Below are 16,472 nucleotides of genomic sequence, written 5' to 3' on the forward strand. Positions count from 1 at the left end.
ATTCTGTAACCATTGTCCTTTGTCTATATATCTTACATTGCAGTACAATAACTTCTCGGAAAGTTCTTTGGTAGAGTTACTTTCCTTGAACTGTAGCCAGTAAAATTACGCAAGTTGGTTAAGACGGATACTTTTTCATCATTTTACAAGAAAATGTACACAGTTACTGGCAAGTGTGAAATCATGGAACACCTTGGTGTTCAATGTCAGGCAATGATTTACATCATCTGTCTGTTTCTGTCTGTAGAGTCACTCTTGAGAAGATAATGTTGGCATTATTCATTTGGACAAAGATGTCCACATACATTTGGCAGTAAAAAGATTGCCTAACACTAACGCAATAGCTACTTTCTTTTTGAATTTAAAAAAAGGAGATTTTAAGGGTCCAGTGTGTAGGAATTAGGGGGATATATTGGCAGAAATGGTATATAATATTCATGACTATGTTTTCATTTGTGTATAGTTACCTGAAAATAGGAATCACTGTGTTTTTGTCACCTTAGAATGAGCCCTTTATAGCTCCATACAGAGTGGGTCCTCTTTCAGTGGGTCCGCCATTTTGTTTCTACAGTAGCCCAGATCAGACAAACTAAACACTGGCTCTAGATAGGGACCTTCTAGTTTTTGTGATGGCCACCGTAGTTCTCCTATATGCTTGGCACAGCAGTTGGGACAAATTTTCTCTTGGTCAAGGTTAGGAAAAGGGTCGTGGTTTGGGTTAAAATTAATAGATTTCTGTCAGAGAGTCTTGAAGAAAGCCTACAAGGAAAACTTCACACCGAAAAAGTTTCAATTGCTTGCAATCTCAACTAAACGCTAGATGACACTAAATCGTACACACTAGACCTTCATGTTTTTTGTGCTGCTGATTCCTGCCAGTTTGGGTTTGTTCGGCTCCGTTGTGGGGTCTCCCGGTGTGCTCAGCGTTGTATCTCCTGGACAGCAGTATCTTACCAGGGAGTCCCTCGGCTCTGTCTTTAATACACTGGAGAAATGTGTGCAGTGCAGTGAAGTGTCATGTGCAATTTTTATTAGTCTCTGCAGCTGGTTACAGAGGCAGGTGGGTGACTGCAGGTGCTGCGGAGAGAGGTCAAGGTCCAGAAGTTATCACCTGTAACTGCTGAGTCACATTGTTACAGTGGATTTGTTAATGAGAATCTTCATGCACTTTTTCAATGTAGTAGGACAATTTACCAAAGAATAAAATGCTCATGAAGTTACACTTCATCATGTGAGATTAATGGAATATAAGAATTAAACATTTTGACTTGGATCACACTTGGCTCCACCCAAAATCTGAAAATCTCTAATGTACGTTTGTCACAATTATTTATCTAATCATACCATACCATAACCAGCAAGTGCGATTACTGTTATTTGTAGTAGGCTAGTAGTAATAGCAGCAGTGGTAGTGGCAGATTTGTTAGTTGATTCATGACTTCACAATGAATTTAGTACTTTTTCATTTAATTTTTTAAGACGTATTATATATGACATTTTTTAAAGTTATTTTTGGGGGGCATTTTGGCCTTTAATTGACAGGGCAGGCAGGTGTGAGGGTGGGGAGAGGGAGGGGGGGTGACATGCAGGAGGTGGCCACGGGCTGGAGCTGAACCCGGGCCCCTGTGGCAGCAGCCTTGTACATGGGGCGCCTGCTCTATCCACTAACCCACTGACGCCCCAATATATATGACATTTTAAAGGCAAACTATACCATGACATTTTTAATTCTATTTCATTGTATGAATTTACTACAATTTTGTTTTTATCACGTTATATTCTAACATTTTGCATGGCATACTATTCATGACATTTTTGTCATTTTTTGACATACAATTCTTTTTTGAAAATTTTAAAGGTACTATACCATGACCTTTTTTATGACATTTTGCAAGACATACATAAAAAACAATTATGGGATACTATGACCTATTGATTGAATTCTATAGTATGACATTTTTATGCCTAACTGTGACCTTTTTGTGGACTTTTTTGTGACATTTTCATGGCATAACTTACCATGACTTTTTTCAAAGGCATTCTATACTTTTTTTTCTCCTAATTTTATGGCATAGCCTGCTCCATCAAGCATAAGGTTTCTTAAAAGTGGGATACTAGCTTATCTATGTTTCTGAAACCAGAATATGGTGTTCATGTGGAACACATAACCAGGATACTTATGTGCACGTAAATGCACCCAAACTACAGTGGAGATTAGTAAATTAGAGGTTTTTAATCCATATGGTATGAGCCCCATGTCCCTTTTTGATAAATGTGTGCAGAAGCTAATTATATGGCTAGCTTTTGATATTTTCACCAATACAAAGACCTTTGTATCAATTAACACTGACAAATTAACATTCAATTTTTATTGTATTTTGTTTTTGTTTTCTTTTCTTTTGTTTTTGGCCCCAGCCAACACGGAAAAAAACAAATCTGATCATCTACATGAAGGCTTGTTGAAGAGGCCTTCTCTGTACAGGTGACAAAGAGTTTAATCGTCAGCGCGAGCCACCTCTCAGCCAATCACAATCCAGGTCCAGTGAAGGTGCAGTGGTTTTAAAACAGATAAAAGGTGTGAGCTGAGCTCTGTACAGCTCAATGTCACTGTGAAATACCTTAGCACTGTATAAGCCGCTATCTGCCAATTGTGTTCCTTTTTTCCTTTTTAATTGATCCATTTTTACACAAAAAGTTTTTAAAGTAAAGTTTGAAGATGTTTTTCTCCGGGCTGCTGATTCTTGCCAGTTTGGGTTTGTTCGGTTCCGTTGCGGGGTCTCCCGGTGTGGAGGACGCGTACAGGGCTGTGCTCAGCATCGTGGCTCCTGGACAGCAGTATCTGACCACGGAGTCCCTCGGCTCTGTCTTTAATACACTGGAGAAACGTGTGCAATGCGGCGAAGTGTCGTGTGAAAAGGTAAGTTTTATTAGGTTGTGCAGTCGGTTACAGAGACAGGTGGGTGACTGCAGCTGCTGCGCAGAGAGGTCGAGGTCCAAAGCTTATCACCTGTAGCTGCTGATCCGCGGTCACACTGTTGAGACGGATTTCTTGATAAAATTCTTAAAGTTTTTTCTTTACTTTAAACAAACTCTTGTTAAAGGAAATACATACATTTAATTAAATAAATAAACACCTGGATTAGGCTGCGAATATAAAACAAGTTGCTCAATGGAGGATTTTTTTTACTGAAATATTTTGTGTATTGTATATGTTGAATTTAACAGTGAGTGGGATTACTATTATTTTTTATCAATAGTATTATTAATATGATTAAGTTTGACAGTGAATTCAGTCTGGCTATTGTACTGTATGTGGACTTGACTTGTCAGTGATTTTCTGAACATTGCCAATAAAATTTGCTTTACTAGGCTATTTAATGATAAATTCGAGCTTTCAGTCAGTTTATCAGGGCAAATATTTGATAAAATGGACTTCATAAGATTGTCAAGTCTATGACCTATCTATTATCTCTCTTCCCATTTTGCAATTTCTTAATCTGACTCGAGGTGCTATTTTTCCTCATGACTGACCAAAATGATTACCAAAGTCTGTTAGACTAGTTCACTTTATCAGAGTGAATGAGAGTGAAGTCCCTCAACTTCCTGCGTGTTAGCTGCAATCTGCATGAATGGACAGTGCATGGCTGATAAGTATCTGCTGTTCAACAACTCATGGCTGCTGGGGAACATGAGGGACAAAAGACAAGAGATTAAATAAGAACACACTTAGGCTGATTTTGCTGAAGAGAACTGGCATCAAATGAAGCCGTTAAAGTGCAGTGACAAAGACTCATAATGGGAATTGTTAGAGGTGCTACAGAAGGTGATTAAAGCGTTCAAGAGGTGCAATAAAATAATAAATCACAGGTGAAGTCTATAAGACAGATGACAGATGCCAAGGAGTCCTAGTTTGACCCTGGCTCTTAACCGCTCCATTTTTGTCTGTTTAAAGGAACAGTTCACCCTAATCACAATAATGTGTTTTTTCACTTACCTCTACTACTGCTATTTATCCATGCAGGCAGATAGTTTGGGTTTTATGTGATGTTCTGAGCCATTAGTCCTCTTCTGCCTCCATTCAAATACAACTGAATAAAATGTAATTTGTCTTCCTCAAAGCAATAAAAAATAACATATACAAGATACATCAGGAAAAGTTTTCATAAAGACAATATCCTCATCTCAGTTAGAATGAAAGCTGTTCAAAGTGAAGGCCGAGATCCAGATGAACTAATCACCACAAACCAAATTCCATTCCTCAGTATTATATTGAGGGTGGAGCAAAGATCTTAGAGAGTATGTGAAAGCCTGAAAAAACATATCTATGACTTAATAAAACTAGAGGTCAGTAAAAAAAAAAGCTAAATTCTCTGTTTACAATTTACTGATTTTTATTAATGTGTCCTATTTGCACTGAATGTAATTTTTTCAATGCCACATCCTCTGAACACCACTGGATGGCGACTGTAACACACAAGCTGCAAGAAGTACACTGGCTCTCTGAATTTACTGATACTTTGCATCACATTAGCAACCATCTCACATCCCACTCACTGTTCAACTCGCTTCTTAGGCCAGCAACAGCCTGCACATGGCCAATCTTTGTACGTGAAAATCTTGATTATGATTTGGGGACAATGACATGACTGGACAGCAACCTTGTTTTTGATGTAGCTCTCTTGCTCAAAACCAGGCCAAAGTGTTTAATGAGCTGAAATAGAGAATGATAAAAATATCTCTCAATGTTAAGTCATATCTAAGGCTTGTCCTATTTACTGGAGTGGTGGACAACGTTTCCATTGCATAGGCTAATAACCTAATGGGGCGGTAATGACTGTTCTGGATTGTAAAAACTGTGGGTGTTACCAGATAAACTAAGTTATGGCTTGTGAAAAAAAAATTGAAAATATAACTGACTGGTGTTTTTCTTTTCTTTGACAAGTGACCACAGTAGGCTATAATGCCCTTGTTTCCACAGTCAGGAATTAATCGCATCAGTGGACGCAAAAGGTCGTCCATTAGGCTAATTCCTGATAATGGACACCTCATCAGGCATTATCAGTTTATATTTTGTTACTCAATTATCATCTTTCCTCCTGTCTCAGTTTCTGAATCAAGATCAGTAGTTGTCAGCAGATATTGTATATTGATTTATATTGTAGAAAGGCAATACAAGTAGCTGATACAGGCCACAGGTTGCTGTTAATGCAATGTGCATTTTTTTCTAAGTTCATCTAACCGTGTGCTTAATTTAACAATTAAGTCATATGAGATCTGTATGTGTTTTTCTATGTATGCAGTGTGATCTAACAGACGCTGTTCACCAGCTGATCAGCAACTACTCCACCCATGGACAGGATGAAACTGGAAAAGGCAGAAAAAACATAACTATAAGTTCATCTCAGTTCACCGCTCTCGCTGCTGGATGCATCCTGTACGTCTCATCTCCCGGTCTGGTCTGCACCTCAGTGAGGCAGGGGAGGTGGGGACAGGAGGCTGAACAATTCGTACATAAAATCACACATCAGGGGCCGCACCAGGACCATGAGCACGACCACGACCACAACCATGACCATGAGCACATAGATGTTCATGAGTTAAAAGTGCTGCTTCAAGAGCTTCAGGAGCACTATGAGCCCTCAGACAAAGAGGTAAACATCATGCTACAATAAGATATTTGTAATAAGACAGCAAATAAGAAAACACAACAATAACACAAAAACTTCTCAAATCTTTTTCTTTTTTTGTCAAATACTGAAGTTTCACCTCGCCAAAACTCAACTTAAACTACTTAAGAAGGAGACATTAGCCAACTCTAAATTGCTTATCACAGATCTATGACAAGGTGTGGCCTGAAGATATTGTTTGGCTGGATCTAGTTTATGTCACCAGCAAAAAAAGGTTGGCAATGAGTGATATAGATTATGCAACGATGCCTCATGCTTTACATAAAATTGGCACCATAATTGCCACCAGTAATCCAGTGATGACAATCTTTCTTGCTCTCTGACACAGATTATTCATATGACTTATGTAGTGTATTTTCCCTCCAGGGTGTGCTTTACTAAGATTGTAGCAGTTTATCACTCAACATATCTTATCATACAGGGTGATGCCAGCAGTAAACCTACTAGGCTTTGCCCTGTGCACGGCCACATCACCATAGAAGCCATCATCATGAAAAAAAAAAGTGCCCTCTTTAAATGTTTGGTACTGCTGTATTGTGAGAAGTATAATGCAGACTGAGTTTAAATTCAGATTAGCTCTGGTAAACTGTTTAAGTGTCTTTGTTCTGCTTACTGTAGATAAAGCTATAAAAAGGTGTTTTACTACAGTGCAGACACTGGCTCAATTGTGTATTTTGTGAATAAGGATCAACAAGTTAGCCAAATAACTTTAAAAAAAAGATCTGTAAGAAAGCAATCTTGAGTATTTTCAAATGTTTGGACTCATTTTACCATTTACTTGAATGGAAAAAGTGTTTCCAAACTTTTGACTGGTTCTGTACATAACTGAATCACCTTCCCAAACCTCATAATAAATATTCTACAAAATGAAATTGTGTCCAAAGTATTGCGCAATGTATTTAGCTATCTGGCAAACCTTTCAGACAAAAGCAAACTGAGTTGGGGCTGCAACAACTAATCTGCACAAACCATCAGAGACACTTTGTGGTAGCTCAAGGTAACGTCAAAAAAATGCTTGTTTTGGCCATCCAACAATCCAAAACATTAAGATATCCCATTCACTCCCAATTTTGTAAAATGTAATTTATGACTGCCCATGTTTCCAAGAATTCCAATAAAAAGAAAATATTTGATCACAAAAAAGATATCCCATTCAGAATCACCTAAAGACAAAAAGAGCATAAGAGCCTTCCAGCTGGGAAGCTGGTACTGGGGACTGCTTTTTTGCTTGAAAAATACTTGAATGTATTATATGTAACTTTTCACATGTAGTAGTCTGTTTTTATTGCGAGCACTTGAGCTGATTGTAATGTAACTTAAAAACTGAGACCTTCCCCAAATATCTTGGTTGTCTATAGCAGCCTGTGGAATGACTTCTAAGTAAAGGACTCGGGATGAATTCAAAGATTGTGGTGAACCTTAACAAAACCAGAAAGGACGGCAGAGGAGATATCACATACCAATGTAACTGGGCTAGAAGGCCACAAAAAGGTCCACAGGCTGAGATCAATGCAAAAATAGACTATTTGTTTAAGACATCTGTGTACAAAAAAAAGGTGCAGAGGTGCAAAAAAAGATCAAGAGTGAGTAACAACAGCAGCAAACATTTCAGTCCTTGAGCACTGATCATTCAACACATATCTTTTTTTTTTCTAGTTTGTTTATTGTACCAACACACCCAAGACAAATTCTTTGTTGCCCCAAGGAGGTGCAATTTAACAGCAACCCTTAGGCATGGACCTTAACTAAGAAATCCCTTTCTGGCAGAAAGCCCTGTTGTGACTGATGCAGGTGCTCGCACATGGGTATGGAGGATGCTGACTGCAGTTCACTGAACAGCCTCAGAGAGACGTGTCACTAAAGACAAAGATTTTCTGAAAGTTACATACAGAACCTTTAAAGCTCTAAATTGAGTCAGTGAGTAAAACTCTCTTTGATTATATCCAAACTTCTTCTCTTTGTCCCTCCTCTCCTTTATTGCCATGGTACTCAGAGCTGTGTATCAGCCAGCGACATCATGGCAGAGGTTAGCACATCATCACCAGACCAGGGACAGGAAGTGGGTGCAGTTTTGGGCCGAGTTCTGTATCACACCTTGAAGGGTCACTGCTTCAGCCCGTCCCTTCCTGAGGAGAGCTTCTTCCTGAACTACATCTTGGACCATCTGGGGTCAGAGAACTTCACCACTGAGGGTAAATGTCTTTCAGAAACACAAAAAAACATGGACACATAGATAGAGCTACAGGGCGATTCATCATATGAAAATCCAGACCCTACATATTTAAGCATAACCACCTGTACATGCTGTGCATATCTTTCAGAGGTAAATGACTTTAAACAGTTGGCTATATAAATGTTTAGTTGATGAATGAATTCCTTTTTGTTTACCATGATGGTCTTACCAGGCTAGTTTTGCTCAAGTGCAGGTTTTATTTGTGCTCTGTAGATTTGGAGACTCTCATGATGAGTCTGAACCTTGGACCTGACCACGAACATGGACACGAACACCAGGAAGATGAACACGCTGATCACAATCATAGTGGTTTGAGATGGAGGAAGAGAAGCAGCCATGAACGTCATGAGGGTCATGAAGAAAATACCACCTGGGATCAGGTATATATACTAACGCAAGGGTTTTTACACCAATATTCAGACAGGTGTGTATGAAAAGGTGATGTGTCAAAGTAACAAATAGCTACAGGTGTTTTCTGATGGATTTCACTTCATGTTAAATTAGCAAATTCTTTGTTTTTATTAAACTTTACAGAAAACTGCACAACTGCACCCCAGTCTTAACATAACAGCAATTTGTGTTTAAATGTTTCACTTTACCTTCTTCCAGGTCTGTTTCTCAGCTGAAGAGCTGGTCCTTATCTACGGTCTTGCAGACAACAGCTCTAGCCTAGGTCGGTCCAACTTGGCCCGGCTCAGCCCTGCGCTCATCCAGCAGATCCTGAGTGGAGCATGTGCAGACATCACAGAACCACCAACATCAGATGGGCTCACCGAGAGTGAGAGTAAGTGTATGTGTTCTGAAAGACTGAGGCAGAGACCTAGGTGGTTAACCAGGCCAGCATGATCATTGGGAATAAACAATTGCAACTCCAGAAGCTGTACAACCAGTCCATAACCAAAAAAGGTAACCTAGGTCTAAAATGACCCCACCATCAGCTGTTGCCATCTGGCAGGAAACCAAAGGTCTCACTAGCCAAGAAAAATGGGTACAAGAGATTGCTTGATGCAGCGTACAACCACGTATGCCCCCAGTAGGCAGTAATTCTACTTGAAAGCTACTTCTGATTCACAAGCCTTTAAGTCAAGGTTTTGTCCACCTTATCATCAGGGCAGAATGACCAGATTTTTATAAAGAATCACTTTACATTCATATCTCATATAAGAAGTCCAGGGAATACTTCCAAAGATGAAGTCTATCTCTGCTTGACATCTTGATATCTGACCTTTACCCCCCTCTTCTATTCTCTCTTTGCCTTACAGGATACATCTATGCAACCATTGCCAATACTTTGATAACACTGACATCCCTGTTTGGCATTGTGGTGCTGCTGTGTACCTCCTGCACCAGTGTGTTCCAGTTGTGTATCCAGTTTTGCATCAGCCTGGCAGTAGGTTCACTGACTGGAGATGCCTTACTGCACCTGATACCCATGGTGAGTGATTTAACAAGTTGTTTTTTTTCACACCTCAAAGCTGAAAGTCTGCATAAGTTTGAGGACGTTGTGGCTGTATGGTATTCTTCATAATCACTAGGACACCAAGACGTATTAGTTTTGTCGTGACATTAACAATCATGGCTGCTTCTCATGCAGCATATACTCATTTTGACTTCTTCTTGTGGTCTGTGTGCAGTTTCTAGGTTTACATGTGCACTCAGACAACACCGGCGACCACACGCACTCACATGACCATCACCAGGAAGAAACTCCAGACTACATTTACAAGATTTTGGTTATGATTGGGGGGATCTATTACTTTTATCTGATGGAGACGATCTTCTCTCTGATTGCATATAAAGAAAGTCATCACCATCATCAACATCATCATGGGGTAAGAGAAAAAAATACCATGCTAATACTGATAAACCTGTTAGGAATATAATTGGACACACATAAGTTCACAATCTTATAATTGCCTAATATACCACCCTGTTCTTTTTATATCTCAAATCCTTCTTCTGGTCTCAACCTTCAAGCTAAGTTTCCTCATTATTGTGCTTCTCTCTCTTCTTAGGAAGACTCGGAGCCTCACCACTGTGACCATGGGAGGGTTTTAGAGATGTATCAACAGGAGAGGGGAAAAAAAACGAAGTCACAGTCAGCGCTAAGAGTAGACCTGGTGAGAAACAGACATATATTTAAGGAGTACCTCACCCAGGAAATTATCATTTGTATATCAGTTACTCACCCTGTGTAAGGTTGAATTCGTGAAGAATTATGCATACCTCCACAGCAAACAGAATCCAAAAGCAGAGAAAAATTTTGATGAATTTGAAGTAAAAGAAGAGCAGCAAAGATATCAAAATATATGGTTTTTAGATAGGGATTTGAAATGTGAGGTTTAGGCGAAAGTGCATGTGTTTTGCGTGTATTCAAATTCAATTCAAATCAATTGTCAGTCGTCTACGTGGAAGTGATTGTTTTTGTAAGCGTGACATTACAGTGATTCGGTCTATAGTACAAATAAAAGGTGTTAGACCTGTGTACCAAAACTTGTGTTTTAGAAATGATGGAGACACATTACAGCCTCCTGGAATCCATGAAATCTCTGCACACAAAGTGTCTCCTGGTGCAAATACTATCTCCTGTTAAAATGACTGTGAGCTGCTTTAGTGTGTGTGAGAAACCCTCAGCTACTTCAGCTAATACTATGTAGAAATTTGAAACTGAAAAGCTGTGTTAAAACACATTTTATGACAATAACAGGACTTGTTACTTAATTTATATTTCAGGTTGACTGTGAAGACAATGATGAACCACTTTCAGAGTCAAAAGACCGCACCAGACGTGAGTAAAGTTATTTACAATACAAAAACAAGTATGCTATCATTAAATTGTGATAATAGTGCTAAGTATCCTGGCTTCACCACTAACTATTACTTTGTCTGCCTCTACAGAACAGCGCCTGCTGCCTTATATGATAACCATTGGTGACGGGATCCACAATTTTGCAGATGGATTAGCGATAGGCGCAGCTTTCTCCCTGTCATGGAAGTCTGGTCTGGCCACATCACTGGCTGTGCTCTGCCATGAACTACCACATGAACTGGGTAAAGAACACACACACACCAGCCCAGTCGCCAGAATAAAATGTTGGCATTTTACATCAATGCAAACTACCGATATGTTACGTTTGTAGGGTTCATACATATGATGTCAACATTTCTGAAGTGATGTTTGGTGTGACACGTAGGTGAGACAGCTGCCAAGCAGTATACAAGATATAATAGTGCACATACACAGGTAGCAGCAATAAGATGATTGATGGATAGATAGAAGCAGCTCAAACTCTGAATGTAACGGACGTGAGGTATCTGCAATTAAATGCTTGGCATTCCTGAGTACAGCACTAACAGATATGCTGCTGTTGTTTCTGTGACTTGCCAGTCACCTTCCCTGCAATATAAACAATCTCAGAGTGTTTGTTTTTGTTCACTGCACTCATGTTGGCATGCTATGTTGTTTTGTTGTTGTTTGTTAAGTGATAAAATGTTTTCAACCAGGCTTTTGTATGCTGTTTCAAGTATGTGTTGGCTAACGCAAAAGCCTCTCAGATTCCTGACTAAACACTATTACTAGGTACAAACATGTACAGACTAATATTCCACTTTTATTCCAAATATGGCAATATTCTGATTGATACCAGATATGTAAACAGCACAATCCGTTTGGGTGTTCCATGTTAGGCCTTTTTCTGAATTAAACATTTTCCGATTAACTTTTCCATATTATGACGTGATAAATGAGATGTAAGGGCACATTTGGACTATGCATAGCTGCAGGTAAACGGGAATATTAGTGGAATATTCATTTTCATTACCCATGTCAACAGCTTAGTAGGAATACTGTTCTGATCAATGATTGTGCCCAATTAATTAAAATGTTCCACTTTTTCTACAGGCTGGTTATTGAGTGTGACAGGGAGGATGTAACTGGTTCCTTTTGGTTTTGTTCGTATTATAAGTTCTTTGTTTCAGTCACATTCATTTCTAGTTTTCTTACCAGACACCAGTCCTGAAGTACAGTGACCTGGCTGAAGTGAGCCTCTTCATGCACTGCATTGTCTTTCAGGAGAAGGCTAACAAGAGCCACATCATCTGCATATTTGAACAGCTTGCCAATACTTCTGTAAATGGCTATTTCATTTGTGTAAATGGAAAACAGCAGTGGTGACAGCACACAGCCTTGTGGTGCCCCAGTATTTAAAACAAGGTCTTTTGAGTAGAAAACTACTACTACTACTACTGAGGACAGTCAGTTAGAAAGCTTCTAATACAATACACAGAAACATTAAGTTTCAACATACAGTATCCGCTATGTATGAAAAGTACAAATGTAACCTATCTGTGGTTTGCAGAAAAGTACAATGCCAACTTTTATTCTGACATTGTGTTATACACACATGCAAAGTAAGGCAGTATCTGGTTTATCATTTTTCACCAAAGATTTCATAACATCAGCTTGTTGCTCTTGTTTCCCTCCAGGTGATTTTGCCATTTTGCTCCACAGTGGTATGTCTGTCCGCAAGGCATTGCTTTTAAATATTGGCAGTGCCATGACCTCGTTTATCGGTCTGTACATCGCTCTGTCTGTGGCCACTGACCTTGCCACCAAACAGTGGATAGCTGCCATTACTGCAGGGCTCTTCTTGTATGTGGGTCTGGCTGATATGGTGAGTATTTGTGTTCATGGACCTATTTACCAGACAACTGTAGCTGGCATACAAATAAGAACCTCTATCTCTTCTCTTTCTCCTTCCAGCTCCCTACTATGGTCCACATCAGCAACAAGAGTCCCTGGAAGATGTTTTTGCTGCAGAACATCGGCCTTCTGAGCGGGTGGGGTATTCTGTTGTTGCTGTCACTTTATGAGGAGAGAATCAACTTTTAAAATATGGACAGTCAAGACTCACTTAAGGCTATTGGTTTAACCTATGCAGATTGTAAAATCTTTGAATGATATTCTCAGTAACATAATTGGGTGTTTATGGGCTTACTCATAAATAGCCACGATAAGACCCCTGGAGTAAAAAGCCTTAACGAGAAAATTCACCATCTTTTATGTTGATGTCCAATCAGTGTTGATGGTAAATATAGTTAACAGACGCAATTAATTTCTCATTGAGTGCTTTATTGACCAAGAAAGCACAGTTCTCCTGCTGTGCAGTTCTCGCAGAGCCGCACTGGCAGTGCCTGTGTGTCCAGTGATGCATTGCACGTGAACTTCTGACACCCCTCAAAACCAAAACATAGCATTAGCTGACAAAAATACTCACTCAACGGTCATCTGACCCCTCGTCACTGCTAGTGTTGTTCGCCTTTTCTTGTTCAACTTCAAGAACCTGAAAGAAGGTTTCCTGCACTCCTCTGTCAAAGTGAGGAATAAAACTTTCACATATACCGTAAATTAGCCGTTTCACTTTCACTAGTAGCGCACACATGGGCTCTCTCAGGGCTCTACTGGTGTCAGTGATAGCATCCAACAAAAACTGCCCATGCTGAAATTCATTGCAGCAGAATTATTCAGTTCCGTTTGGTATCAGAGGGCAATTTGAGCAAAGGCAAAACCAGTTGTGTTTTCTCTTGGGAGCTCAGGTTCTTCAGGGTCCCCAACAGCCATTTTCTTTTGCATGGTAGCCACAGCCTTGGCAGTCTCCATGACATTTCTTCTGCCGTAGACTCTGGCACGAATAAATACAGATAAACCACTGTTAAGAAAAATACTGTAAAATGTATCCTCATATTGTATCCTCATGTTGTATCCTTGTCTGAGGGCACATATCCTGGCTACCCAGAGGTGGAAAATCAGCCTGTAGTTTTGTCTTGCCTCCCAACTACGTCACTGTTGCATGATGATGGTGCTAGATGTTAGAAGAGCAACAGCTGCAAACTTTTGCTTTTGCGGTCAATATAGTACACACAGGAATTCATTGATTATATCGATGACATTTACCACCAACACAGATTGGACATTCACAAAGAAGGTGACCATTTTTTCCTTGAAGTGGCCAGACGGTCTTTGTTACCATTACCAAAAGATTAACTCTTACGGATCCTGTAAAATTCACTAAAATTCACCCAAACAAGGCATACCTAATGTAAATTAGTTAGTAGTTAGGTATATAAATTACACCACACTGAAATAAAAGGGTTTTTTTTTTATCTTAACCTGAATATTTTCTTGTAAAAAGATGCTGTAGTTGACTAGAACTGGGAGACACAATGGGGCCATATCATAAAGCCTCACCTAGTCCAAAGTCAAAGTAGATAACAGTATCAAGAAAATAAATATTTTACTTGTTTTTCTAAAGTCCAGGTGCTTTTCAAAAGAAGAAGGTAAAACAATGAACTGAATGTGTTAATAGGAGTAAAAAACAAGTCAACAAAGACAGAAATGTCTATTTAGGAGCTCACTGTATGTAAAAACAGTTTAGTGAACCTGAATTGATAAGAAAGACTTTTTTCCCTTAGGACAAGATAAGAGCAGGTATTTAAAATTTCTGTACACTGATAACAGTCTATGGTCCCTGTGAGGACTTCAAACCTCCTGTGGAAGTTCAGAGTGTCATTGACTACAATACCCATAAGCCATTGGGTCAATCAATCGCTGGCTACTGATTGTCTATAAGCCCCAGAAATGTGAGTGATGCACCTTCCTTCAATACAGGCCCTCACTGGCTAACAAGGCCTCAGCAACAGCATTGAAAGCTCCTGTTGGCTCAAGTGAGGTGTCAATGAAAAGGTCAGGAGTTCTCCTCCATTTTGACAGAAAGCAGTCTAAATATTTACATGAGAAAGGAGGAAATTATGGATAATATGTGGAGAAATATGGAAGTTTAAAGCAATGCAATGCCAGTTTGTGGATATCTATAGATGTAATAATGTTTGGACTAAATATTTTTGCTGGATTTAGATCATCTGGGCCTTTGGGACTGTGTGAGAACTGTATGAGGGCTGTTTTATTAGGATAATATCAATCTGTGGAATAACATGATGTTTATAGGTGAGTGATAACTGTTTGTTTTTTGTCTGACAGAAGTGTTTATTAAACCTGCTGTGGTGGTTGAATCTTAAAATGGCCTACATCACATCAATGGAACCGCTAGGAGTGTAGTTTTCAAAGAATAGGTCGTATGAGTAAACCATTTAAATGCCAGCAAATACAGCAGTTGTTTACATATCATAATCACAGAATAAAACCTCAAGAAGACCCACAGAGGGGTCGTCAGTTTTCTTTTTTTTTTAAGATTATTTTTCTAGGCTTTTTGCCTTTAATGACAGGACAAAGAGTGAAATGGGGAGACAGAGAGAGAGTGGGGACTGACCATCCACTATGCTACTGACGCCCCAGGGCTGTCAATTTTCTATGAAACAACTGACTAATTGTTAGACTGTGGACCTGTATAATTTAATCAAGATGGTTGGTTGCCATCTTATAGGTACACCCATGGTGGTGGGCAAAATATTAGAAACACCTTCCAATTCACTAACACACCAAGCAGGGTGTTGAAAAAATACTTTTCTACAGTCTCAACAAAAACTGAATGTAAGGTTTATAAACGGTAGGATGTACGTATGTATGTATGAATAATATCTTGTTAAAAATATTAGTTAATTTACCTTCATTATGCTTTTAAAGCTGAGATTGGTTATTGTTTCTGGCAGTAAAAATGTCAGTTCAGTTTTTTTTTATTCATAAGCATGAAAATGACTTTAAAATTCAGAATACACATGTTGTTTTCCTCTTGAATTTCCCACTAGATTCACAAGTATTAAATGGAATACAACTTTCTACAGTTACTTTTTGTTTTTATTCAAAGTGCCTGTTGATGAGAAACATACACAAATATATACATTTTTAAGAGAAAAAGCTGTAGAGTTTGACTTTATAGTATTTGCTAAACTATAAAACCCAACTTACCAATTATGATGAAGGTAAATGTATAAAAATGTTAATATATTTTGGTATATACAGTATGGCACACACTATGTTTTACATTCTGCCTTGTTTGGAAAATTAAAACTCTTTCAAACCCATTATTTACTCATTTCTGTGAGACCTGTCAATTTGGGAATGACAGCAGGTGCTAAAAGTGACTTTTTAGCAGTGGGTTTAATCTATATTCCTTCTGTTTGCATTTGATCACAGATACTGTACATTTATTACATCTGTTGGATTTGTAATCTTTGTATGAATAAAGTGAGAGGTGTAGTGGAAACTGGACTTTCTCTTTATCTGCCTCGTCTAATCTCTATTTACAGGTTACATTTTGTCAGCAACAGAGGCTGCTCAGAACTTATCGCACAAAGTACATAATATGTACTTATACAATATGTTGTATGTGTAACCACAAGCATTACCTGCAGTGATGGGAGAAGTACTCAGATCATTTACGACAATGTATAAATACCATAGACTTTAAAGATAATGGAGGTAGTTGACATGATGTCACCCATTGGTTTGTAGACTCCGGTTTGAGCTCGGCATTTTGGTTTGTTGGAGCCATAAGTGACCATATTAGAGCAAGAGGGTAAATGGGTGAGTTATACAG

The 16,472-nt window shown here is 38.9% G+C and overlaps 1 protein-coding gene across 1 annotated transcript; it reads left to right on the forward strand.

Moving 5' to 3' along the window:
• The first annotated feature begins 2,716 nt into the window (after positions 1–2,716).
• On the forward strand, positions 2,717–16,139 carry slc39a4 (solute carrier family 39 member 4). Its single transcript, XM_033636653.2, has 12 exons — positions 2,717–2,917; positions 5,301–5,651; positions 7,681–7,879; positions 8,134–8,300; positions 8,530–8,704; positions 9,183–9,355; positions 9,555–9,752; positions 9,936–10,040; positions 10,654–10,708; positions 10,819–10,971; positions 12,406–12,593; positions 12,683–16,139. The coding sequence occupies exons 1-12, from the start codon at positions 2,717–2,719 to the stop codon at positions 12,809–12,811; spliced, it is 2,094 nt and encodes a 697-aa protein (XP_033492544.2). The 3' UTR covers positions 12,812–16,139.
• Positions 16,140–16,472: the final 333 nt, after the last annotated feature.

The sequence above is a fragment of the Epinephelus lanceolatus genome, chromosome 16 (genome assembly GCF_041903045.1).
Source record: "Epinephelus lanceolatus isolate andai-2023 chromosome 16, ASM4190304v1, whole genome shotgun sequence".
Taxonomy (NCBI): Eukaryota; Metazoa; Chordata; class Actinopteri; order Perciformes; family Serranidae; genus Epinephelus; species Epinephelus lanceolatus.